At 35.5% G+C, this 25,045-nt stretch overlaps 2 protein-coding genes across 2 annotated transcripts; both read left to right on the top strand.

Annotated features, from left to right (window-relative positions):
* Positions 1-9,401: 9,401 nt before the first annotated feature.
* LOC143540219 (coatomer subunit beta'-1-like) lies at positions 9,402-17,577 on the top strand. The gene is made up of 25 exons (XM_077033340.1): positions 9,402-9,517; positions 9,731-9,751; positions 9,862-9,923; positions 10,317-10,371; positions 11,482-11,518; positions 11,624-11,949; positions 12,044-12,175; positions 12,264-12,412; positions 12,643-12,711; positions 12,883-13,033; positions 13,135-13,200; positions 13,347-13,535; positions 13,651-13,791; positions 13,876-13,950; positions 14,033-14,209; positions 14,289-14,380; positions 14,459-14,575; positions 15,436-15,550; positions 15,644-15,715; positions 15,816-16,012; positions 16,103-16,196; positions 16,276-16,382; positions 16,471-16,600; positions 16,691-16,838; positions 17,281-17,577. The coding sequence occupies exons 1-24, from the start codon at positions 9,515-9,517 to the stop codon at positions 16,835-16,837; spliced, it is 2,724 nt and encodes a 907-aa protein (XP_076889455.1). The 5' UTR covers positions 9,402-9,514; the 3' UTR covers position 16,838; positions 17,281-17,577.
* A 1,011-nt stretch (positions 17,578-18,588) lies between these two features.
* On the top strand, positions 18,589-23,840 carry LOC143540212 (protein REBELOTE-like). The gene is made up of 12 exons (XM_077033335.1): positions 18,589-18,697; positions 19,806-19,863; positions 20,053-20,161; positions 20,258-20,309; positions 20,374-20,468; positions 20,575-20,640; positions 20,716-21,222; positions 21,698-22,321; positions 22,821-23,027; positions 23,108-23,197; positions 23,282-23,364; positions 23,547-23,840. Exons 1-12 carry the CDS (start codon positions 18,589-18,591, stop codon positions 23,647-23,649), a joined length of 2,103 nt encoding a protein of 700 aa, XP_076889450.1. The 3' UTR covers positions 23,650-23,840.
* The last annotated feature ends 1,205 nt before the right edge of the window (positions 23,841-25,045 follow it).

Here is a 25,045-nt window from a genome sequence, read left to right on the forward strand (position 1 = left end):
GGTTTTGTTTAATAACCGGTTATAAAAAAACCGGTTAACCGGTTTTTTTATAAACCGGTTTTTGACCGTTATAAAAAAAACCGGTTAACCGGTTTTTTTATAACCGGTTAACCGGTTAAAAACCGGTTTTTTTCCGTTGTATAACGGCTATATAGCCGTTTTTTTTTTTGACCGTTTTTTTTTTTTTTTTTTTACCATTTTACCCCCAAAAACATCTATATATAGTTTAGGTTGGGTATTGGTTAGATCACACTCGATTATACAACTCCAAACGCTCTAAACGTTTATTTCATACGCGATTATTTTGTTATCTCACGCTCAATTATACCACATTACCACTCCATACGCTCTTATTTCGTAGTCGATTATCATGGCCTCCCAAAGTGCTGCTTCATCCGTCAACATGGGTGCCTCGAACACGGGAGAAACGGTCGTTCGGGTCATCCCCACGAAACGAAACCAAGATGTTTGGCAACATTTCGACCTATGCGAAATGTCTAACGGTAGCCAAAAAGCTCGATGCAAACATTGTTTGAAGTTTTATGGCAAAGATGCAAACTCCACTTTAAAAGCGCATGTACAAAGGCCCTTTTGCAAGGCCTTGAAGGACGAATCGGGAAGTAGTTCGCAGCCGGAGATGACGAATCAAGGAACGGTGTTTACGTACAACCTTGAAGCGGTACGTCAACAGTTTTCAAACTTTGTGATTCAACAAACACTTCCTTTCAACCACTTCGACAACCCTCAATTCACGGAGATGATGCAAAAGTATGTTCAACCACGCTACCAACACGTAAGTCGTTCGACCCTTAGAAGAGATTGTCTTAAAGCATGGAAAAACGCTAAATCCGAACTAATTTCATACTTTTCAAACTTACAAACTGGTGTAAACTTAACAACGGATGTGTGGTCGGTACCTAATGGTTCGCCCGACTCATACATTTGTGTGACGGCTCATTGGGTTGACCCCGAGTCGTGGCAAATGATGAAACGAACCGTTGCGTTTCAATTGTTTGATTACCCGCACACGGGTAGAAATATTTTTAAACTCTTGGATAAAGTCATTCGACAATACAAGATTGAACATAAAATCTTTTCAATTTCGTTTGATAACGCGTCCAACAATACGGCCGCGGTTGGCCATTTAAAATTAAAGTATAAACCTATTTGTGATGGAGCGTTTTTTCATAGCCGATGCATTGCACATATTATCAACTTGGCCGTGCAAGATGGGTTAAACGTGATCGAAACGCAAAGAAACAATTTTAAAAGAATGTTACGAGATGTTTTTAGCAACAATACAACATTTTCAAGATACAAAAAATTTTGTGTAGAAGCTAATTGTCAATGGTTGGGGCCAAATTGGGATTGTCCAACAAGATGGAACTCGACTTGTGATATGTTTGAGAAAGCCATCCAACAAAAAGAATCATTAATTGCGTTTCATCAAATTTTGTCAAGTAGGGGTAAATGTGCACCGTACGATCCTAGAAACTGGTTATTGATTGAGATCGTTACGGAGGTCCTTCAAATTTTTAAATCTTGCACAACCAGTTTATCCGGGGTTTACTATCCAACAAGCCCCATTGCTTTACCAAAAATTGTTGTCATGTGCACAAAGTTGAGTGAACTTCATTGTAGGGGTGCACCTTATTTTGATATGGGTGTAAAAATGAAAGAAAAATTTAGAAAATATTTTCAAGAACTACCCGCTGTTTTGACATGTGCTGCTGCGTTAAACCCTTGCATCAATGTTGGTGGTGTTGAAGCTTTAATAGAAAAAATTTGTGATGAGCTAGAGTTAAACGACGATCAAAACCCCTATTGTAACACCCCGACCAAAGGCGGATTATACATCGGGGCGCCACATATTGCTTCATTACTCGCGACACTATTGGTGTCAATATTTATTAATACACATTTTATCGCGCACGCGCAGCGGGGAAAATAAAGAACATAAATCAAACATAAATCAATATATTATAAATTATAACATTCAAACAACATTAACTTGTCTTGATACATTTTAATTCTAGGTCCAAAAGTAAAAACGTCCTACGTGTCCACAAGCTCCAAAACAGCTACTGCAAACCTGAACATGTGTTAAAATAAACGTCAAACACTTGCGTGTTGGTGAGAAATCAAGTTTAATAGATAATCATAGATAATCACAGTAAATCTGCGCGCAACACGTGTATGTCTAGAGTTTAACAAGGGTGTAATCAGATTGTGATCAAGCCTAAGATAGTTCATAGATCATAGTTCAATCCATGCTCCCAATTGAGCATAAAAACGAGAAAACATCTGTGCAAGTGTAAACAAAGAAAACCGTAAACGATAGGTCTCCCGTGTTCAACTAATGGTACCAACGGAACTGCGGAATAGGCCGAACAAAGCGGTTAATGATACACACATACAAATAAACAGCCAAGTAAACGTCCTCAACACATGGGATACTGCGCGACTAAAGTTCATAAACAAGTTTAAGACTCAAGTTTTGTATGAACACATGAACATCCCAAAGCATTTAAAATAAAAAGGGATTAGATACGAGATAACTCACATGATAAACGATGCGGTGATAGATAAAGCAAGAACCAACTTTAAACAAGCACAAGTTAACCTATAAATAAGATTATTGTTTTAATGATTTGTTTTAAGTCTTGATTATAAGTTAGCATAATTAATAAGTAAACTATTATATATAATATATATTACCGGAAAAGCAGGAAGAACAAGGAGGAAGACGGAGGCAGAGAGGAAGACGGCAGAGAAAGCAAGGAGCAAGAGAACAGGAGAGATTAAGTGTTTTGTGTGTGATGTGTTAGGAAAAATAATACTATTATTTATAGAGAAACCCTAGGGAACACAATCCTAGAAAAGGGGAAAAGATCTCAAAAAGCAAAAGATATCAAAAAGCATAAGAATCCAAAAGCAAAAGATATCAAAAGATATGGCAGCTGCAGGGGGCAAGATAAAGCTGACAGGGAACAGTAACAGGCATGGGCGGTTCAGATAAAGGTACTGGATAAAGCTTGGCAAAAGCAGATCTCAAAAGATAATGTCAGTCACTTTTTCTACCAACCAATGGGGGTTGGTACGCATGCTGCGCCGAAAGTAACTATTCAGACATAAAGCAGATTAGGTCAACAGCTCAAAAGATAAGACAACACAAAAGCAAACGGCTAGATTTAAACAGAAGATACAAGGGTTAAGCGCGGGAAGGCTGAGTGCGCGAGCGCGAAGGCTGGCACAACAATCCTTAGCGCACTGCGGGAAGAATCACAAATCCTTAGCGTGCTGCGTGAAGAACAAGAATTCTAAGCGCATCGCGGGAAGAACATACATTCTTAGCGCATTGCGGGAAGAACATGCATTCTTAGCGCGCTGCGAGAAGAGTTCTCTTCACGCATCGCAGGAACAAGATGTCTTCACGCAGGCTTCCATGTAAGGAGTCTGGCGCGTGGAGCTGCAGACATCCTTAGGCGGAAAGAACCAAAGGACAAGCAAAGAGGAGGGAAACAGGGCGTAAGGGCGGGACGGCGACAAGAGGGAAAAGAAGGCGGAAAGAGAGAAGGAAGAGGGAGGGGACGGCGGAAAGAAAGAGGGAGAAAGAGGCAGGCAGGAAATATATATTATTATTAAAAATAAAATACAAGTATAAATATTAAATAATAAAAGAGAGATCGGGTCAGAGAAACGGGTACCTGGGTCGGGTCGGATTGGGGCAGATGTCACACCTATTATAACCAAACTTTAAAGAATGCTTTCAACACCACCTTGTCAAACATGTATGATGTTTACCTTACAAAATACGGGTCGTCTTCCCAAATTCATGACTCGTTAAGAGCTGTTGCCCAATCCCAATCCCAATCCCAAACCGACCTTGAAATGGGGATGTACTACATGATTTGGGAAGACGCCGGTAAACGTCAAAAGGTAAACACCCCAAGCAGTGAACTTGGAAGGTATGGTGGTACCAACTTTGTGAAACACATGACTCCGGATGAATTTAGAAGTCTTGATTTGCTGGCTTGGTGGAGAGGTAAGGAGGATGAGTTTCCGATCCTCGCCGCCATGGCCAAAGATTTACTAACGGTCCAAGCTTCCACGGTAGCTTCGGAGTCTGCTTTTTCTGTTTATGGCAGGGTTATATCGATTAGGAGGACTCGACTCACTCCACCAGCTGTAGAGATGTCGATTTGCTACAAGGATTACTTGGACTCTTTAGATAGGGCACAACATCAACGCTCACTCGAGGGGGAAATGGACTATGAGGCGGGCTTGTATGAAGACGAGGTCAATCAAGGACACACTCAACCAATGACCGATGAAGAAGCCGCGTACGACGATTACCTAAGGAATAGCTCGGGATCAGGTAGCGAAGAAAATTAGTTAAAGAAACAGCAAACATGGAGGCAAATAATGAGTAAGAAACAGCAAGTTGTTAATGTAATCGTGTCTAAGCATTCTTTAATGTTTGTATTTTTGAGTTACGAATATGCGATAACGATTTAATGTTTGTATTTTTAATGTAAAAGCTATAAATGAAAGTTATGTGTTTTTAATCTTCCAAGCAAAGAACCCTAACAACGAAAGCAAAGAATGGAGTCAGTCCGTTTTGCCTTGTAGTTACCGGTTTGCCTTGTAGTTACCGGTTTGTTTATACTGTGAAAAAATAATGGTTATTTAAAAAAAAAAAAAAAAACCGGTTAACCGGTTAGACCGGTTATTAAAAAACCGGTTAATAAAAAAACCGGTTTATTAACCGGTTCTAACCGGTTTCTAAACCGGTCCTAACCGGTTAGACCGGTTAGGGTTTTCAGATACAAAAACCGGTTATTAACCGGTCCGGTTATTAACCGAACCGGTTTTTTTCCGGGCCAAAAAAACCGGTCCGGTTAATAACCGAACCGGTTTTTTTAAAAAAACCGATTTGTGCACCTCTAGTCTCGCTCAATAGCCAGTGAATGGCACCCACAATAAATATCCCGTCACAACAAAATAATCGTATTAGTTCGCACCAACTGATTTAGTTGCCTAGGCGAAACACTACTTTATGATGGAGTGTGTCATTTCAACCAAAAGAGGCTATGATTTGTTGTATACAAATTATGGTTAAAAGTTCAAATTTAAATCGAAAACACACATAGTAATAGTCTAGACTTTCTTAACTGTCTGAATGAGATTTCATATAACCTATCTAAATATTTCAATATGACCTTAGATCATACGATTCACAAGTTTTACCTGGGTATACTAAGGTTCAATACAAACCCAACTATATAAAAATTTACATATTTTGCTTTAAATGCGATACATACAAATATACAATGGTTATGGTAACCATTTAGCCTCCTTTCTCTCTTTCATTACATCTTTTTAGAACCATATAGTAAAATTGTTCAGGTTATATATTTAACATTGGTTTTATCTTGTATTTGGATGTCCATATATAAGTAGTGTTGTATAGAGTTTTAGTTTAATGGGATATAATGACTTTGAAACAAAGGTAGGTAAATTATTAAAAAAAAAACAAACATCCTGGGCCAAACAATATATGTAATTTCCAAGGGTTAGAAAGAGGAAATATGTAAAAATTTCATATAATAAACCTGAGATTTACAGAATGCTTACTTCAGTTGAAATAAAAAACTATAAGCTATTGAATATGTTATTATAGGAAAGTCAAATATCAAGCAAACCATTTTACACGAAACTTTAATAAAACTATATAAAAACTAAGCATGCATGCATAAATGAACATCTTACATAGGACTCGGGTTTGCGTAAGAGGACATTACCTTAAAACAACATTCGATATTCTTTGCTAATGTTGTACTTGTTTCTTCAGAATGTCCGGTTTTCTAGCTATTTCGCGAACACTTAAGTTATTCCAAATTAGGAGCCTCTTCGGTAGGGTTAGAATAAAAAACATCTGGACTTAAATCTATCCGAGTTTAAATGAGCTTAGAGGCTTAACAGACCCTCGCAACTAGCAAGATCCGTAAGCAGAAGTGCCATGATGCTATCACAATACGGTAATATTTCGTCACCCAAAACCCGACATACGTCACCAACCACACCAACTGAGGTTAAACAAACTTGATGTTCTTTAACGTTTTGAAGACCCATCTATAAATATTTGTAAAACCCGAGCATGTATTCTCCAAACTCGTGTCCGGTGACGTTCAAGAGCACCAACGGCGAGCATTGCTTCTCTGGTTAAGCAACAAATCTTAACTTTGTATCGTTAGCATAGGATTTGAGAGAGTATATACTATTACTACGTGTCTTTTCTAAGACACCAGCCAAGATACAACCGTAACTCAAACAGCCCAAACTAGATGCGGGCTGGTTAACGGCTTTGGTTTTAAACTAGTAACTTCCCGACACTTGTTGTGCGTTGAATTCGGTTGGTAAGTAAATAAAAAAAAGTGAATTCATCAAGTTAACATATTTGAAAAAAATAACAGCACTCGTTGGACTTCTTTTAGTATTTCTTCATCATTGAGCATATGTCCAGTAATGGCGGACCTATAAATTTTTTTAGGGGGGGGGCATAGATATATAGCGGTCGTTTATGTATCGCTATATAATAATTTTGTTGATCCGGTTCGAATCAGGCGGGGTCATGTTAAAAAAGATATAAAACTTACACTGCATTCTCGGGTTTGTAATACAAAGAAAAGAAATGATAAGATTGGATATGGGAAGAAAGGAAAATAAATTATATATTTAAAAGACATTCTCGAGTTAAAATAAAAGAATAGAAAAGAAAGTGTTAATTACATTCTTGAGTTATATAGGAAGGAAAAGATAGAAAAAAAATTGTAACTTTACAATTATGTCCTTATTATTGAGTTAGATAGGAAGGAAAAAATATGGTAAATTAGTAATATCATACATGACTATAAACTTTCCTTCCGAATCAGACCATATTTGGCTGAAAAGTTTTGAAGGAAAAACTTTTCTTTTCATTATCTTTCTTTTCTTTTAATGAAAAAAAGAAAATTTTCTTATTTTTTCTTTTCCAAACCCTTAAATAAAAAACTCAAAAATGCAATGTAAATCTTATATAATAAAAAAAACAAGTTAATTTTTTATGATTGATCTGTACGTTACACCCGGACGTATTTCGTTTAAAGCTGGGGTGTTACACAGTAATGAATGTAAACATGGTTGTTGAGTTGTGTTTATAGTGATAAACGGATCTATAATAGCGTCTAACATCGTTCTAGCTGCCAAAAGAACATCACACAGAACAGGAAAATTCGACAACAAAAACATCAAGATACCCATTCTCTAACTTTTCTAGCCATGCAACCTTTCCCAATGCTCCATCCCTTTCTCGACAACGTTATTTCTATCCCCGTCCTCGACCTTAGATAATGGAACTACAAGCAAAAGTGTAAACTCGTAAAAGTGAGAAAGTTAACACGAAGAAATAGAAAAAAAAAAGCAAAACAAAAAACATGCCAGACTTGAAACCCATATCACTTTTGTTGAACAACAAACTCAAACATCCTTTAACATACCCATAAATTTTCACCACCTTCTTCACATAAGAAATTGAATGATCCCTCATCATTTGGGACCCAGTCTTATCAAACATCATGTACCATTGAGCTACACGTCTTTCGTGAAAACCCGATTACTTGTTTAATTGAAAATCCTTAGAGTTTGTGAGTTAGGAACTTGTGTGTTGTTTGACCCCTTACCAAGGTTCAAACCCATGTTAAATACATTTTACCTCAAAATTAAAATGAAAATCCAAAACCATGTTAAATTCATTATGTTTGTGTATTTTAGTAAATAAGAAAACAAGGTATAGAAGGGATGCAAAAGAGCTGAGCTACTAGCGAGTTGCATCTACTTGAGCTCAGAATGATTAAAAAACTCAAAACGATCTGAGCTTTACCAAGCTCACGCTGAGCTTAAGCCTTAAATAAAACTCGCTTAGTTATTGAGCCTGAGCTCGAGCCTTGTATGCTAAGCTCGTTTAGGCTCGTGGAGCCATAACGAGCCTTGTGTATTTTTAAATTTTACCTATTTCATACTTCTATATATTAATTTCACACTCGCACCTCAACTCGAGCTGAGTTTTGTTTCATTTGAGTTAATACACAAGCTCGAGCCGAGCTTAAGCTCGTTTTGGTTTTCTCAAACCATATGAAATAATTAAAAGCATATATAAATTATTATTATTGTTATTATTATTATATATATCACAAAAGAGAGGTTTGACGACGCAATCACGTGATCGGCCCATGTGGTCTCGCAATGTCGGTCGGCCTTTTTTTTTGCTTTATATTTGTTTTTGTTTAAATTTGCGCCGGTTCACTGCTGTAAAACGCAAGTTTTTGTTACCGTTGACATCGTCAAATGATTCTGGCCAAATTTGCGTCATCTCGTGGTCGCAACTCTTTTTTTTTTCCTTGTGAGTTTTTTTTATGTCAATTCCGAACGAATTCGCGTCAGTTCGCGACCACAACGCGTATATATTTTTGGTTTTCGCCGTGATTTTTTTGTCTAAATTGTTAATTCGTTGTATTTTGGGGGACGAATTAACTTATTACTTTAATTTCGGTGCCGTAACCTGATACCGACCAAACACGTGTCATTTGACAACCATAAAGCGTGTTTTCTTTGTACAATTTAGTGTCGGCAACGTCAATTCCAACCAAATTCGCATCAGTTTGTAAACACAACACGTGGTTTTTTTACCGCGTTTTTTTGTTCGTTGATTTCAGAATCAACGAATACGACAATTCACATTAGTTCCCAACTACAACGCGTGCAAGTTTATTATTACAAGGTAGATTCGTATTATGGATGAACAAATTCGTATTAGTTCCTGACAATCGAGAACTAATACGAATTGCCATCCCTGATACGGATTGTTATAATAAACTAGCCGAGCATGAGACGAGTTGGTACCTAGCCTAATTCGTATTAGGGATGAACAAATTTGGTACTGGTACTGATTGATACCGGTACTTAAATCGGTATCAATTTGATACCGTCGGTACCGATTAATTTGGTACCGTCGGTACCAAAGTTTTGATTTTCGGTATCGGTACCGGTACCGGTATTTTTGCTTTTTTATACCTTCAATACTGGTATCAAACCGATGATTTTGATACCAGCACTGGTACAAAAAATTTGCGATTTTCGAGACCGGGATTTATCGATTTTATCTATGCTAGTTAACCCTCATCCAATAATAAAACGTAAAAAGAAAAAAAAGGAAAAACTTTTGTTCATTTTTTCATCTCAGCCGTAGGAAGCTCACAGATCTACCGACGGTGGTTTAAACCAGCAGCTGACGCAATAATAATAATAATAATAATAATAATAATAATAATAATAATAATAATAAGCAGTATTAATTCTCATTTCTTCAAACCCTCCGATCTGAAATCCCCAATTCGAACGGAGATCCACAACCTGCTGTTATCGGATCTTAGTCGGATCCTAGGGTTTCATACAAGCTCAATTTCATTCTTCTACTATGGTAACCTTTCAATTCCTACTTTGATGCTTGTTATCGATGCTCTAGGTTAGATCCGGTATTGAATCCTTGATGAATTGATGCGGTATTGACATTTAGTCAATGTTTAATTGCATTCGTATTGTTGAATTTTGATTTGAGAGTTTATGTAATTATGTAATTATGTTTACTAACTGAGACTTTCGATTTTGGTGGTGGATTTGTGCTCTGGTGCAGCCGCTCAGACTCGATATCAAGGTACTGATGCTGATCTCAGTTTGTTTGAGTAAATGCTGTAAGGCATTAGCTAGATGATGATGATGATAATAATAATAATAATAATAATTTGTTTGTTTCAATTTTGGCAGAGGAAACTTGCTCAAAGGTCAGAAAGAGTAAAGTCAGTTGACTTGCATCCGACCGAACCATGGTAAGGATGATTGATGATTCATATATGTTTTGACAGTTTTGCTATGAAACTGGCTGGCATTGGTTGATAATGTTAATAGTTTACATTTTGATTTAATTCACAATTTAGGGATGAGCAAATGGTATCGGGTACAGGTGCCGAAACCGGTACTGTTTCAGTACCAACTATTTGATGTTTTGGGATCGGTACGGTACCGGTATAAACCGGATTTTTGCCTACGGTACCGGTACCAAGTTTTTAAGAAAATCAGGATCGGTACCGGTATGGTACCCAGCTCATCCCGAATTTACATAAAATTGGGGCTCAATGGTAAGGGTGGGAGGAAGTGAATTGGATATCAAGTTGTTATGCATCTGTTTATTGATGGAAATGGGTACTATTGTCTTTTTATAGGATCCTCACCAGTTTGTATTCAGGGACAGTCAACATATGGGATTACCAGGCTCAGGTATGAAACCGTTTTGACTTATTTAAAGTAGTAGTCACCTCTACTTTTTATTCAGGGACAAACTCATGATATGCTGTTATAAATTATATCGTAGTTGGTAAAAGCATCTTCATGTTGTTCCTAATTTCTCAAAGATTTATCTTTATTTTGTAAACTGGGATGATTTTCTCAACTATTGAATATATGTATCCAAATCCATAGCGTGGTATAGGATGTTGGGGTTTAGATCTGTAGTGTAGCCTATCAAACAAAATTTATTGGGAAAGGCCATCAAAATTGCTAGTTCAAACTAACTACATGTAGATTTATAGTGAAGCTTAGCTAACAGAAGATTTTGGGAAAAGACAGTCAAAATTTTGGTGGTAAATAACTAATACTAAATGTATAAAGGAACAAGGAATATAACAAATAAATGATGTCTGATGTTAAGCATATGTTTATCTACATTATTAATTGTCTTTTTTACCCTTCGTGTAAAATTGCTGGGCCCCATGAACGTATAAAATCATCCGTTTTCTGTAATAATTTATAAAAATTGTAAACGGAAATCGGTTATTAAATCAACTATAAACAATTACTGTTACTCTGACTTTATCTGCTTATGATTGTTTGTCTCACTATTGATGGAAACCATGTATAGTTGTTTCTAAGTTTAAGGTATACAAAAAGCAGCACATAGTGACTTCTTACAGTGTCCCTTCTATTTGCTTAAGTGAACTAAAACCTAAGAATATGGTGAAGTGAAATCTGACCAGGAACTCTGAAAGAGGATTAGTGAACACTTAAATACAAAGATATTTGATGAAGAACAGTTTAATTCCATCAGTATTGAGTAAACGCGTCATCTATTGAGTCATCCCAACATCAAATCCAACAAGTTCTTTAGTAGCATACTGTAATCATCATCTCTTCAAACTAATTCAAACATTTGAAGTGCCAGTTTTTTTCTTATTGATAAAGTTAGCATGATGAAGCTTCTAGACCTGTAAAGTATATGTTGGGTTAAGTGGTCAACATCAGTTTGTCAATTTATCGTGATTTGCTTTTGACTTTTGGTAGAAGTTTCAATAATGTTCTCTAATATGAGTCATATGGTTTTTTCTGTTGTAGACTGTGGCAAAATCCTTTGAAGTTACTGAGCTACCAGGTTCGTGATTGATATTTCTGTTCTCTAATGTGTATTCTCATGCATGATTGGACCCCGATAGGAACTTGAATCTGATATTTTGATGACCACATGATTGAAATGCAGTCAGATCAGCAAAGTTCATTGCACGCAAACAGTGGATTGTCGCTGGTGCAGATGACATGTTTCTCCGCGTGTACAATTACAATACAATGGATAAAGTCAAAGTATTTGAGGCACATACAGATTATATTCGGTGTGTGGCGGTCCACCCTACCCTCCCATATGTATTATCATCATCTGATGACATGCTTATAAAGCTTTGGGATTGGGAGAAGAGCTGGTATTGTACTCAAATATTTGAGGGTCATTCCCATTATGTGATGCAAGTGACAATCAACCCTAAAGATACCAATACTTTTGCAAGTGCATCGCTCGATCGTACTGTAAAGGTAACTTTGATGATTATGGTATATTGGTATCTAATATTTATCAGCCTAACATCTTGTAATGTATGTTTATGATCCTTTGTCTTTTCTGTTCTAGATATGGAATCTTGGATCACCTGATCCTAACTTCACACTTGATGCTCATGCCAAAGGAGTGAATTGTGTGGATTATTTTACAGGTGGTGATAAACCTTATCTAATTACTGGATCAGATGATCACACTGCTAAGGTTTGTGTTGATGATAATTGTCTTTTTCTAATTATTGTGTTTGGTTGACAACTGAATCTGTATTTATGTTTATAAATATTTGGAACAGGTGTGGGATTATCAAACCAAGGCTTGTGTCCAGACTTTAGATGGTCACACACACAATGTTTCTGCTGTATGCTTTCATCCTGAGCTCCCAATTATTATTACAGGTTCCGAGGATGGTACTGTACGTATATGGCATTCAACCACCTATAGGTACTTTCATAATTGTGTCTTCTAAATGTTAGCATTTGTTAAATCATTACACAAATAAAATGCGCCTCAGGTTGTGTATATAATCCCACTGCTATGCATTTACCATTACTGCAAAATATAGAACATAAAACTCACAATATAAGTTGCAATAAAAACCACCAACTTATCATTAAGCTCAATTTGCTGGATGTTTAATTATTGCTCAGCTTTTCTTGTTTTTTTTGGCGCAGACTTGAGAACACTTTGAATTATGGACTTGAAAGGGTATGGGCCATTGGATACATGAAAGGTTCACGCAGGTAAGTTGTTATTTAATTATATATTTTTCATGGTTTTTTGGTTTCTTTATCATTCCTGTGAATATGTTACATTTAAGGCTGGCATCTATACTTAGTGGATATTCTGCTGTATTCTGTTTTTACCATAAAGTTCACTACCAACTAATTTTAGTATTTTGTTCTACTGTACAGGGTCGCCATTGGATATGATGAAGGGACCATAATGGTGAAAATTGGTCGTGAGGAGCCTGTCGTTAGTATGGATAATAGTGGAAAAGTTATATGGTCCAAGCATAATGAGATTCAGACTGTTAACATTAAGAGTGTGGGAGCTGATTATGAGGTCTGGATTTGGTTGTTCTACAAAAAAAATAAAAAGAAAATGGTTATTTCTTGTTTCTCTTTTTCTGTGAAATTGAATTTATGGCCCTCTTTTCTTTACAGGTTTCTGATGGAGAGAGGTTACCTTTAGCAGTAAAAGAGTTGGGAACATGTGATATGTACCCACAAGTAAGTTATGCTTGTTTTGTCATATATATAGCTTTCTCTATGTTTTAAACTTCAAACAAAAGAAAGAGATGCATAAATACATGGCGATGATTTGTTACCTTTTCACAATGTTGATTATGTATTTGTTGTTCTTGCCTTGTGTTCAGAGCTTAAAGCACAACCCAAATGGGAGGTTTGTTGTTGTATGTGGCGATGGTGAATACATCATATACACAGCTTTAGCATGGAGAAACAGATCCTTTGGCTCCGCTTTGGAGTTCGTTTGGTCCACCGATGGTGAATATGCTGTTAGGGAGAGCACATCTAAAATCAAGATTTTTAATAAATCTTTTCAGGTTGCTGCGCTCTCTATGCTTACTAGTTCTATTAATGACCAGTATACTGACAATATTGAAAATGTTATAAGCATGTTTTGAGTTTTGACACTGTTTACCATTTTATGTTAATCAGGAAAAGAAGAGTATCCGGCCAACATTTTCAGCCGAGCGCATATTTGGAGGATCTTTATTAGCAATGTGCTCAAATGATTTTATATGTTTCTATGATTGGGCTGAGTGCAGATTGATTCAGCGGATTGATGTTAATGTCAAAGTAAAAATTACCCACCTTATCTTTTTTGGCTTAAATGTCACTATATTACCATTTTTCTTACCATTTAGCTTGTTTCATTTCCAGAACCTATACTGGGCAGACAGTGGTGATTTGGTGGCAATTTCCAGTGACTCATCATTCTATGTGCTAAAATACAATGTAAGATCCTTATCTACATATGCTTGCTTTAATGTTTCTGCAGAAAAATGTGATTAACATAACAAATGTGGTCATGTTGCAGCGCGATGTTGTGTCAGCACATCTAGGTAGTGGTAGATCAGTAGATGAGCAAGGCATTGAAGATTCCTTTGAGATTCTGTATGAAGTAGATGAAAGAGTTAGAGCTGGATTATGGGTCGGGGACTGTTTTATATACACTAATGCTTCCTGGAGACTCAACTACTGTGTTGGTGGTGAAGTAAGAAATCAGAAATATCTACTTTCATGGTTTGACTGATAACGTAATAGTTTTGTAATTGATATCACATATGTTTCAGGTAACCACCATGTTTCATCTGGATCGTCCTATGTATCTTCTAGGATATCTAGCTAATCAGAGCAAAGTTTATCTCATTGACAAAGAATTCAAGTAAGTTAGTTTTTGATTGTTTTTGGATATAAACTGTTGTTATTATTGCTGCTAACATTTATGATATTTACATTTTAGTGTCGTTGGATACACTTTGCTTCTCACGTTAATCGAGTATAAGACACTTGTGATGCGTGGAGATATAGACCGGGCTAATGCAGTTTTACCCTCAATTCCAAAGGAGCATCATAATAGGTAGAGTTCAAGTATCTTCTTCTGTCTTTATTTACATTCTACAATATTTTGTATGAGTAATGCATATGCATATTATACTTGTCTGGCCTTAATCACATATATGATTTATGTGTACCGATTACCAAATGATTGTATCACCTTAGACACCATGTTTCTCGATTAGGCCTATAAACGAATCGAAAGTACACGGACGGGGCTTGTTCGTGCTTGTTTGTTTTAACTTTAACTGGGCATAAAGAATTAAACAAACGGAGTTTTCTTGTTCATGTTTCTTTGTTAAGAAACTGAGCGTGCTGCGTGTTTATGTTTGTTTACTAATAGTATAAACGAACGGTTCACTAATGGAAAACAAACATAAACAAACGAACATAACTGAACATAGATGACCAAGTATAAAAGAAGATAACTTAGCAAATACTAATTAAAAGTAAGCGTGCAAATAAATATGTTGGGCGTAAAGAATTAATAAAACTAGACTGAATTTTAATGGTTGATGTATTAATTTCATAAACTAGAATAAGCTCTGATGAGCGTAAAAAATTCAATGAATATATAAATGAACTTAAGCAAACATAAATTAACGAACATAAACGAATAAACGTAAATTGATGTTCACGAGCAATACACATGTTCAGGTTCATTGGGTTAACCAAACAAAAAGTTTTGTTCATGTTCGTCTGTTTAATATATATGAAAATCCTGCCGGATGGTTTATGAACCATTCACTGAACTTTCAGTTCGTTCACACGCTTATTCACGATAACCCTCCTTCCATCCTCTCTTTTACATTTATGCATTTTTTTAGATATTGTATTAGCAAAAAATGGACTTTAATCAGATATAATGTTTTATTTTGACAGTGTTGCACGTTTCCTGGAATCACGTGGCATGGTTGAAGAGGCCATGGAAGTTGCTACTGATCCTGACTATAGATTTGAGTTGGCCATTCAGCTCGGTAAATTAGAGATTGCAAAGGTAATAATAGTAATTCTTTTTTCTTGAATAAATACATAGTAAATTTGATTACAAAAGTTCTATTATCTGAATAATAATGTAACATGCATATAGGATATTGCTCTAGTAGCAGAAAGCGAGTCAAAATGGAAGCAATTGGGTGAACTAGCCATGTCTGCTGGAATGGTATCGTATAACCTACTAGCTTAGCTACTATTATTATTATTATTATTATTATTATTATTTTAATATATTGGACCTGTATTTGACATTTTGCTTATTGCAGTTGGAAATGGCCGAGGAATGTTTGAAGCATGCAAAGGATTTGAGTGGTTTGTTGCTTCTTTATTCTTCTTTAGGAGATGCTGAAGAAATAGCAAAACTCGCGTCGCTTGCAAAAGAAAACGGAAAGAACAACGTGGCGTTTGCTTGTTTGTTTATGTTGGGTAAATTAGAAGACTGCCTGCAGCTGTTGATTGACAGGTTAATCAATCATTCATCAAATTTCATAAATAAATCATAAATCCATATGAATTCAACCCTAATATACAGTTTCTGAAATTAACTGTGCAGCAATCGGATACCTGAAGCTGCTCTAATGGCACGGTCTTATCTTCCAAGCAAAGTTTCTGAAATCGTTGCCCTTTGGAGAAAAGACCTCAACAAGGTTAAATATTAAATTCCCACTAAACCCTCATTAAAATTTTAATCATGATTAAGAAAACTATATACTGTTTTAAGTGCAGGTTAACCAGAAAGCTGCAGAATCTTTAGCAGATCCGGCAGAGTACCCAAATATGTTTGAGGACTGGCAAGTTGCAGTCGAGGTTGCAGAAAAGGCTGCTGAGACAAGGTTTCATTTGCTCTTTATTCTAATATATTTTTCAGGAATCTGTTGCATATTTATTAATAAAATAATATAACTATTATATATTCTGCAGGGGCAATTATCCTCCAGCAGTGGAGTATGTGAACCATGTTGATAGGTCACATGTTACCTTAGTGGAACAGTTTAGAAACATGCAATTGGAAGATGAGGAGCCACTGGAAAATGGAGAATATGAACATGAAGTACATTTATTATATGTTTCGCGTGTATTATATTTAAGTTCACCTACCTTTATATGTTTTTACATTATTTTCGTCATCTTTCTGGCACAGGATGTGGAACAGAATGAAGACGAGGAGGAATTTATTGATGGTCAACAAGCGGTTGAAAATGAAAGTCAACAAGAGGTAGTTGCAATGGATAATGATTCTACAGATGGTGCTGTACTAGTTAATGGCAATGAGGCAGATGAAGAGTGAGGTATGAACAATTATACGTAGGCCTGTAAATGAACCGAACAAACACGAACAGTTAAATGATCAATTGTGTTCGTCCATTAACAATATAAAAAAACGTAAACGAGCAAACATAACTGAACATAAATGAATGCACATAACTAAGACACAACCACATAACTAGGCTAAATTCTTGCAAGCTTCAAGTGTAGATGAATATATTATCAAACATAAACAAACGTAGACTAACGAGCATAAATAAATGAACATTAACTAACTTAAACGAACGTTCACGAACATAAATGAACAAGCGGGGCATGTGCTTATGTTCATTCGTATAACCAAATGAACAAAAAGATGGGTTCATGTTTGTTTGTTTTTAAACAAGCGAACTGAATGATTCACTGAATGTTCAGTTTGTTGCAACAATTATGGTTAGGATTTCTGAACGGAAACTTTGTTTGCAGGTAACTTGAAAGGGGGAAAATGCAGGATGCTCGATTGCTTGATATGAACATGGTGTAATTTTGTAGGGCGCACCGAATTTTGTGATTTGAGAACATATGATACAGGCTTGGGTTCGGTAGTGAGTGAATTAGTTACCTCTGGTTTTAAGTGTTTTATGATATTCCTTTTGAGGCGATTTTTATTGTGATTTATAAGACATTTTACAATGACTGCTGCTTTATAAATGTGGGAGGTAACAACAATCATATAGCTTTTGTTGTTTTATCAAATTGTAATGGTGTTTTTACTTTTTTACATCAACCATATAGCTTGTTTTATCGAATCTCTCGTGCAAACGAGAGTTTAAATTTCTCTCGTTTAACTTTGTTAAATTTAATAGAGCTCTAGTTTGGCTTGTCTGAAATTTTTGAGCTTGGCTTGGCTCGGCTTGGCTTGGTTTTTTTGTTATTTAGTAGTTTTTAACTGTTAAAGTTTTGTTTTATTAAAGACACACTCAGTTGGTCAAATTTCATTAAAGAAACTTATTATAAATGTTAAATTGTTAAAAACTTAAAATGTTCATAAATTAAGTAACCAAATAGAACTTGTATGAATCATATTTATGAAATTTATAGCCAATTATGAAAATAGACAATTATGAAATTTTTATCATTTAATTGGCTTTTTTCTTCACTATTATTTTTTGTTTCAAATCAAATTTGAAAATAACAATAATCAACAAATGGTAAATCAGCACATGTTCCATTTAGCTAATAGAAAAAAAATTATAAGATTAAGGCATCTAACAAAGGTTTACTGATTTTATAAAAAAAAGTCAGGTTTTGATTCAAGCTTTTATCAAATCAATCTTGAGTATTTCAAGTATAAATCGGCCTCGTTACATCCTTACAATAATCCTTCCAGCTAATTTAATCTTGATTTAGTTTTAGCTTTAAAGAACGGGCATGCGTTGCGTTAATACTGTGGCCGCGTGATGCGACGGGATAGATACGAAAATCTTAGTAATCATGTAACAATCGTTTGAAACCTTGAAAACGTTTAACCCAACGAGATTTATTTAAGACTCGGGCTTGGATTGTAAGTTTGTAACACCGGGTGGGGGTCGAGTTCAGCCGACTTGTTTTGACCTGATTCTCGGTGTCTAAAACCCTTGAAAAGTCTCGCCGCCCAAAACCCTTATCAAAACCTCACACAGGTAACATCAATCTCAATACTTTACAATTTCACTTGCTCTGTAATGCTTATTATTGCGATTCTTATATAATATACATATACATACAGATTGTAAAAGCCAACAGTCGAATTGAATGGGGAAGCTGGGGAAGAAAGCTCGTAAGTTCGCCAAGAAGAATCTTCCGGCTGCCCAAAAACTACGCCGCAAAAGCAAAATCGTCTTCAAAAAACGACCTTCCAAAAGTATTATTCTCTTAATTTAATTATTTTAAGCGTACACGAATTATTATTATTATTAGGACATTAGAAATGCAGTGCTTGCTAGGGTTTTGTTAAATATTGTTAGGTAGTTTTCTGTTACTCGTGTAGATGAATAAAGCTTGTATAGCTATTGAGAGTTATTGAGCCTTGTATCGGAAGATTGTTTAGCTTTTTTGAGTCTTAACGAGCCTTGTGTGTGTGTGTGAGTGTGAGTGTGTGCATTAAATTAACTCTTTTGGACTTCTATGTATTAATTTTACACTGCACGACCGATCTCAGGCTGAGCTTTGGCTGCGTACACAAATTGTTAGGAAATTAGAAATGCAATGTTTGTTAGGGTTTTGTTGAATGTTGTTCAGTAGTTTTGTGTTAGTCGGTGTAGATGCCAGTAGTGATGTAAACTAGCCAAGCCTGAGCCTCAAATAAAGCTCGTTTAGTTATCGAGCTCGAGCAATGTATGGGAAGATCGTTTGTATTTTTTTATTTTTTAGTTCTTTTGGACTTCTATATATTAAATTCACACTACACAACCGTCTCAAGCTATGGTTTGGCTTGTTTAAGGTACTGCACACGAGCTCGACTCGAGCTTACTAGCTCAGGCTCTCTTTTTGAAATTTATAAGAATGCAATGTTTGCTACGGTTTTGTTGAATGTTGTTAAGCAGTTTTAGTTATGGAGTCTGAGCTAGAGCCTTATATGGGAAGATTGTTTAGGCTCGTCGAGCATTAATGAGAGCCTTGTGTAGTTTTTAATTTTAGTTCTTTTGGACTTCTATGTATTAATTTCACACTACACAACCAAGCTCAAGCTGAACTTTGGCACGTTTAAGGTTTCTCGAAAGTTATAAAAATAGTTGAAAGTGTTAATAGATTAATCATTACATAATACACGGCCCGAGCCGAGCTCTCGTAAGTCAAAACGATTAGGCTTGTTTGCACTCTGGTAGATGGAGATGAAATTATTAGTTATGCATACAGTTTGATTATTGAATGACAGTTATAGCTTGAAACTGTGTGGTAGAGAATAGAACTTTAAGTTTCAGTAGGATTTGATAGGATTGAAGAACTTACGTTTTAACGTATTGGTGCAGAAGATAAACAAGATGTTGCTGAGAAAGTAGTGAGGGCAGCAGAGTTGTCTAATGGAAGGTAATTGATCAAACAAATTAGAGAAATACAGTATTTTATTCAACATAGATGTTATTATAATTCAAATATTAGTATCTTGATGTTAGAAAACACCTCTAACCTTCTTATGATCAATAAAGAGATAGATGCGTTTTGATGTTGTATGCTCGTATACATCCTTTGTGTTTTAACTTTTATATCGTTTATCAGGAATTCTGACAATGAAGTCACCATGACTACTTCTTTTGATGCACTATTTTCTGAGGATGATAATACCATGGTTCTATATGATTCTGACAGCGACGGTTATCTTTCAGAGGTTTAAGACTTACCTAACTTTAGCACTTGCAATGTTTTTTACTTTACAATGAAAACTTTTATATGCTTATCTTTTGGTATTGATTACAAATCATAGGACCCAAGCTGTGGAAATCTTGTGGAATTTGACAATGATGCTACTTTAGAAGGTTAGTAATCTTCAAGTCTTGTGTTTTTACCCATCGGGTTTTAATCGGTTAATTCATTTCGTAGATGTTGAAAATAAGCGCCCGTTGTCTGTTAACAATCGAAAAGTTTACGAAGAACTTGCAGCACAGAAGAAATTATTGGACAAGTTGAAGAAAAAAGTGAGTACATTTTTATTTTTCTATGTATATTGTGCAGAATCCATCCGATCTTTGACTTTGACTCAAATGTATGTGTTCTAAAGCATTTTAATTTGAAAACTTTCAGGATCAGAAGTTTGTTAAGTTTTTAGAAAGCTGCAATAAAGGAAAGAAATCTCAAAATCAAGAGATGGTAGGACATCATCACTTAAAATGCTATTTTTATTACTTATACAATTATTTATCTGTACCACGTCTTTTGTAACAGTATTCTGATGAAGATGAAGATGGAGATGGAGATGAAGATAATATGGTGTTAGATGATTCTGTTACAGCTAACCAGAAAATATTGACATCTTCAGTTATAAATAAGTGGAGTAAATTAGTTACAGAAGAGCATAACGAGCCTGCTTTTATAAATCTAATAAATGCATATCGAGCTGCATGTCATTTTGGTCCAGAAGAAATGGGCCCCACAATTCAAGACAGTGAGACTTTTTGCAGCATATATACGTTCATGCTATCTGAAGCTGATAATATATTTAGGGTTTTGTTAAAGATTCCTATCAATTGCAAAAAAACGACCTTATTGGAATTAAAGAATACTTCAAGATGGAAAAAAGTCCAACCGTTGATTAAGTCTTATTTTAGAAGTACATTATTTCTTCTAAAGCAGGTCACTGATTCAGAGATATTGGCTTTATCTATTGCCCGTTTGAGAGCATCTTTAGTATTTTTTGCTGCGTTTCCATCTTTGCTAAACATGCTTATTCAGGTATTTAGTGTCTGATTTTTGTATAAGTGGTAAACTAAAACACTTTTGTTTAAAAAATATTCTTTTCTCCAAATGATTATTGTCACTTGTGATTTAAAAGTCATATTTTCACAATTATAATTTACTTTTTGTATCGTACATTTTAGGAAGTTTTGTAAACACTTTGGATGTCATCTATTTTACGTTTTTAATTTTTTATAAATAATTAGCATGTTGTTTATGATTATATTACTTAATATTATTTCATTTAAATAGAGTGTGTTAAGCGGTTTTATTCATTAAAAATCCACTTTAAATAACTTTCAAAATTCGAGCTAATCGACCCATTTTAACATGTGTGACCCAGAGTCACAGGAAACGCTATAGATAAAAACGCATTCTTATTGGACCAATTGCTAGTATATGGGTCAAGATTGCAATTTTTAGCCAAGTCAAAGTTCAACAGCTTCTAATATAGTATTTATCCATAATGCAGATTATAGTTCCTTTATGGGCTACAGGTGGCGGGGTCCTTTCCATTAACTCTTCTCTTCTAATCCAAGATATCGTATCTGTATGCGGCCCTGATTACTTCGACACCTGCTTTATCAAAACATACAAATCCTACATTGCTCGATGCAGAAGTATGGAAACCGTTGACACAAAACATATTGAATTCCTTAGGGATTCCTTCATCAATTTATGCACCCTTGATTTGGAAAAATCATGTAACAAAGCACTCTTCTCTACTCAACAACTGTCTAACATATTGAAGCATGCAAAGCAGAACGAAAATAAAGAAGCAATTAAGACAATATACAGCTGGCAGTATACTCGGTGCATTGATTTATGGGTTCACTTCATTTCAGCAAATGTAAACGAAAGTGATGTTCAGTTATTGTTGTATAAGATGATCCAGCTTATAAATGGAGTTGCTTGCTTATTTCCGGGCCCCAAGTATCTCCCATTGAGGATAAGATGCGTTCAGTGGTTAAACAAACTTTCGAGTTCTTGTGGAGTTTTTATTCCCGTTGCTTCGTTTATTTTGGATATGGTTGAGTATAAAGTTAACGAGGGCGGTAAATCTAGAAAATCTGTTAAGTTGGCATCGGATTTGAAGGTTAGTGGGTTGTTATTATCTATATGTATGTTTGTATACATTTCTACAGACTTTATCTAGGGTTGTGCATGGGTCGGTTTTGGGCTCAAGCTGAACCAAAAACCGAAAAGTTAGTTTTTGGGTTTTGAAAACTGTTCAGTTTCAGTTTTTTTTTGTTTCATTTGGGCTTGAAATATTGGGCCAAAAAATGCACAAAGTAATGAATTTGGGCTTGAAACTTTGGGTCAAAGGTTTTTTTGTTAATTAATGATTAATTGATTATTACAAACTTTTTGACCTCAAATTTTTGGCCTACACTGTAGTACACACTTTATCAAATTCTTATAAATTACTTCAAATCAATTTTTTCAGTCAATCGTTTTGGTTTTTGCTTGATAGCAAGCTGTTAGTATTTTGTTGGGTTCAGTTATGTTGGTTATTCCAGTACGGTTTGGTTATATAAGTTTTGTGCACATCACTACTTTTATTATCTAATTTTTTTAACTTGTTTTATTTTCAGCTACCTAAATTTTGGTTGAAATCACAAAACTTCACGGAGCAATGTGTGAATTCAGCAATTGAGCTGCTTGCAGTGCACTTCATGCAATGGAGCTGCCACATTTCATTTTCTGAATTAGCAGTTATTCCACTTATCAGATTAAAGAAGTTTTATGAAAGAAGTACGATTGAAAGTTTGAAGCGTGTGGTCAAACGTCTTATGGATATGGTATTGCAATGATTTCTTCAACCCATCTTTTTGAAAAAAAAAACAACTGTTTCAACTTACTCATTTTGACTTTATTGCAGGTGGAACAGAATGTTGAGTTTGTGCAGAAGAAAAGGGATGATGTGGCATTTTCACCGAAAGACCAGGAGTCTGTTGATCAGTTTTTGCAGGTCCTCATATATTTTTTATCAGCCTACTTTTTGTTTTTTTTAATTATTTTAAACTGATTATATCAACTATGATATTTTGTGCAGTTTGAAAAAGGCACTTTGAATACTCCATTTACACAATACTATAAAAGTATTATAGAGAAGGCTGCTTCAAAGATGTCCACTAGGTAAATTTTTCTAAACGATATAATAATTCGGTTCTTTAATTAAAACAATTTAAATATGTGTTTTAGACAAGACTTGGGACCACTATCAACATGTTTGACTCGTTTGACCTATTCCCCATTTAGCTAAATTTTTTGACTTGACCCCTTTGACCTTTTTGTGTCCCGTTGTCGGTTATTTATATTCCGCGACAACCAGAAAACGTGAAGCGAAAGAAGACACAGGATGTGGGAGGTAACGGGGATGTCAACATTAAGGGAAAGAAAAGAAGAGTTGTGGAAACTTAGAAGTACGATACAAACTATTTTTTGTTTTATGTTTTTTACTTTGTTAGTTCCCGTGTTTTACTCGGCAATTTTGTAATCGGTTTGTATTTTATGCACATGAGGTTTATTTTTGTGACATTGTTTCAAATAGATACACCTTTTGTTTCATCTTGGCTACATGGTGCAGTATTGTTGTAACTAGAGTTGGTAACGGGTCAACGATTTTGAGTTTATTAGGGTGGGTGGTGCGTCTAACCTGAACCTCCACTCTCCACTGTCGATGGCGTGAGTCAATACCACTGATAATGGTTACAATTTTCAGTTTTGGTAAATCATTAGTGAAAATTTTCATACCCGTATGAGTTGGGAATGGTACCGTTTCGTTGACCAGTTATCGACGAAACAGAGGGTAGTCAGCTATAAATGCAGAAAGCTTAACATGCTCTACCAACGCACTATGATGGGCGGACCTGTTGAGTGAACCGAAGAAGAAATTATGAATTCCGTGCTCGCCATTTATTAGTTGCACTATGGTTTAACAGTACACAATTGTTAATTGTTGGTTTATTGTAAGACAGTGTTTAATCATCATGTAATTTTATGGTTATGTTTTTAATAACATAATTAGCTTTTATTTATGTTTAATATTACCGATTCATATTTAGTTAAAACATATACATAATGGTGTTTGGATTCCTTATTTTATCTCCTTATGACTTATATAAGTCAAAGTTATAAGTTACACTCCTTTAAGTTTCCAAAACACCTTATAACTTATAACCTATAAGTTATCAGGATATAAAATAAGCAAATCCCAAACACCCCCTTAGAATTCGTATCGCGCTAATCTTCTCATGGATATTTCGTCATATACTCATGGGTATATGAATCACGGGCCGCGTTCCACCAACGATTTAGCATCTTCATCATGGATCATTTGGTATGTACTCTTTTCGAGTGGTACCTTGTTCCACGGGGCAAGGGGAAAGGGGCAAGGGGATTGGGGAGCGTCCTTCCCACCCTTAGCAGAAAATTTAGGTTGAAATCTAGACACATGCTTTCGTGTGTGTGTTCTATATAAAGACATTCAGCAAGGGCTAACACTTGCGTCAACAATTCTAATTTGGTATTGGGTCATATGCATTTTGTCATATGGCCTTTTCCATTTATTTAGTTTTAACCAATTTAAGTTTCTAGAACTAAACTTTAATAGAGTTATCACACGCCCCTGAATTTTAATATTTTTTTTAAACGACTAACTAGAGGTGCACAAATTTAGTATTTTCAGGAACCGGTTCCAGGTATGGTCAACAAAAGTCAAAACCGGGTCGGGTAGGAACCAGTTCCGGGTATAGTTGGGTATTTGACCGGGTTTTCCGGGTTTTTTTACGGGTTTCGGGTAGGGTACGGGTAGAAA

Source organism: Bidens hawaiensis, unplaced genomic scaffold, assembly GCF_021521415.1.
Source record: "Bidens hawaiensis isolate Kalapana, Puna unplaced genomic scaffold, B.hawaiensis_p1.1 tig00012182_1, whole genome shotgun sequence".
NCBI lineage: Eukaryota > Viridiplantae > Streptophyta > Magnoliopsida > Asterales > Asteraceae > Bidens > Bidens hawaiensis.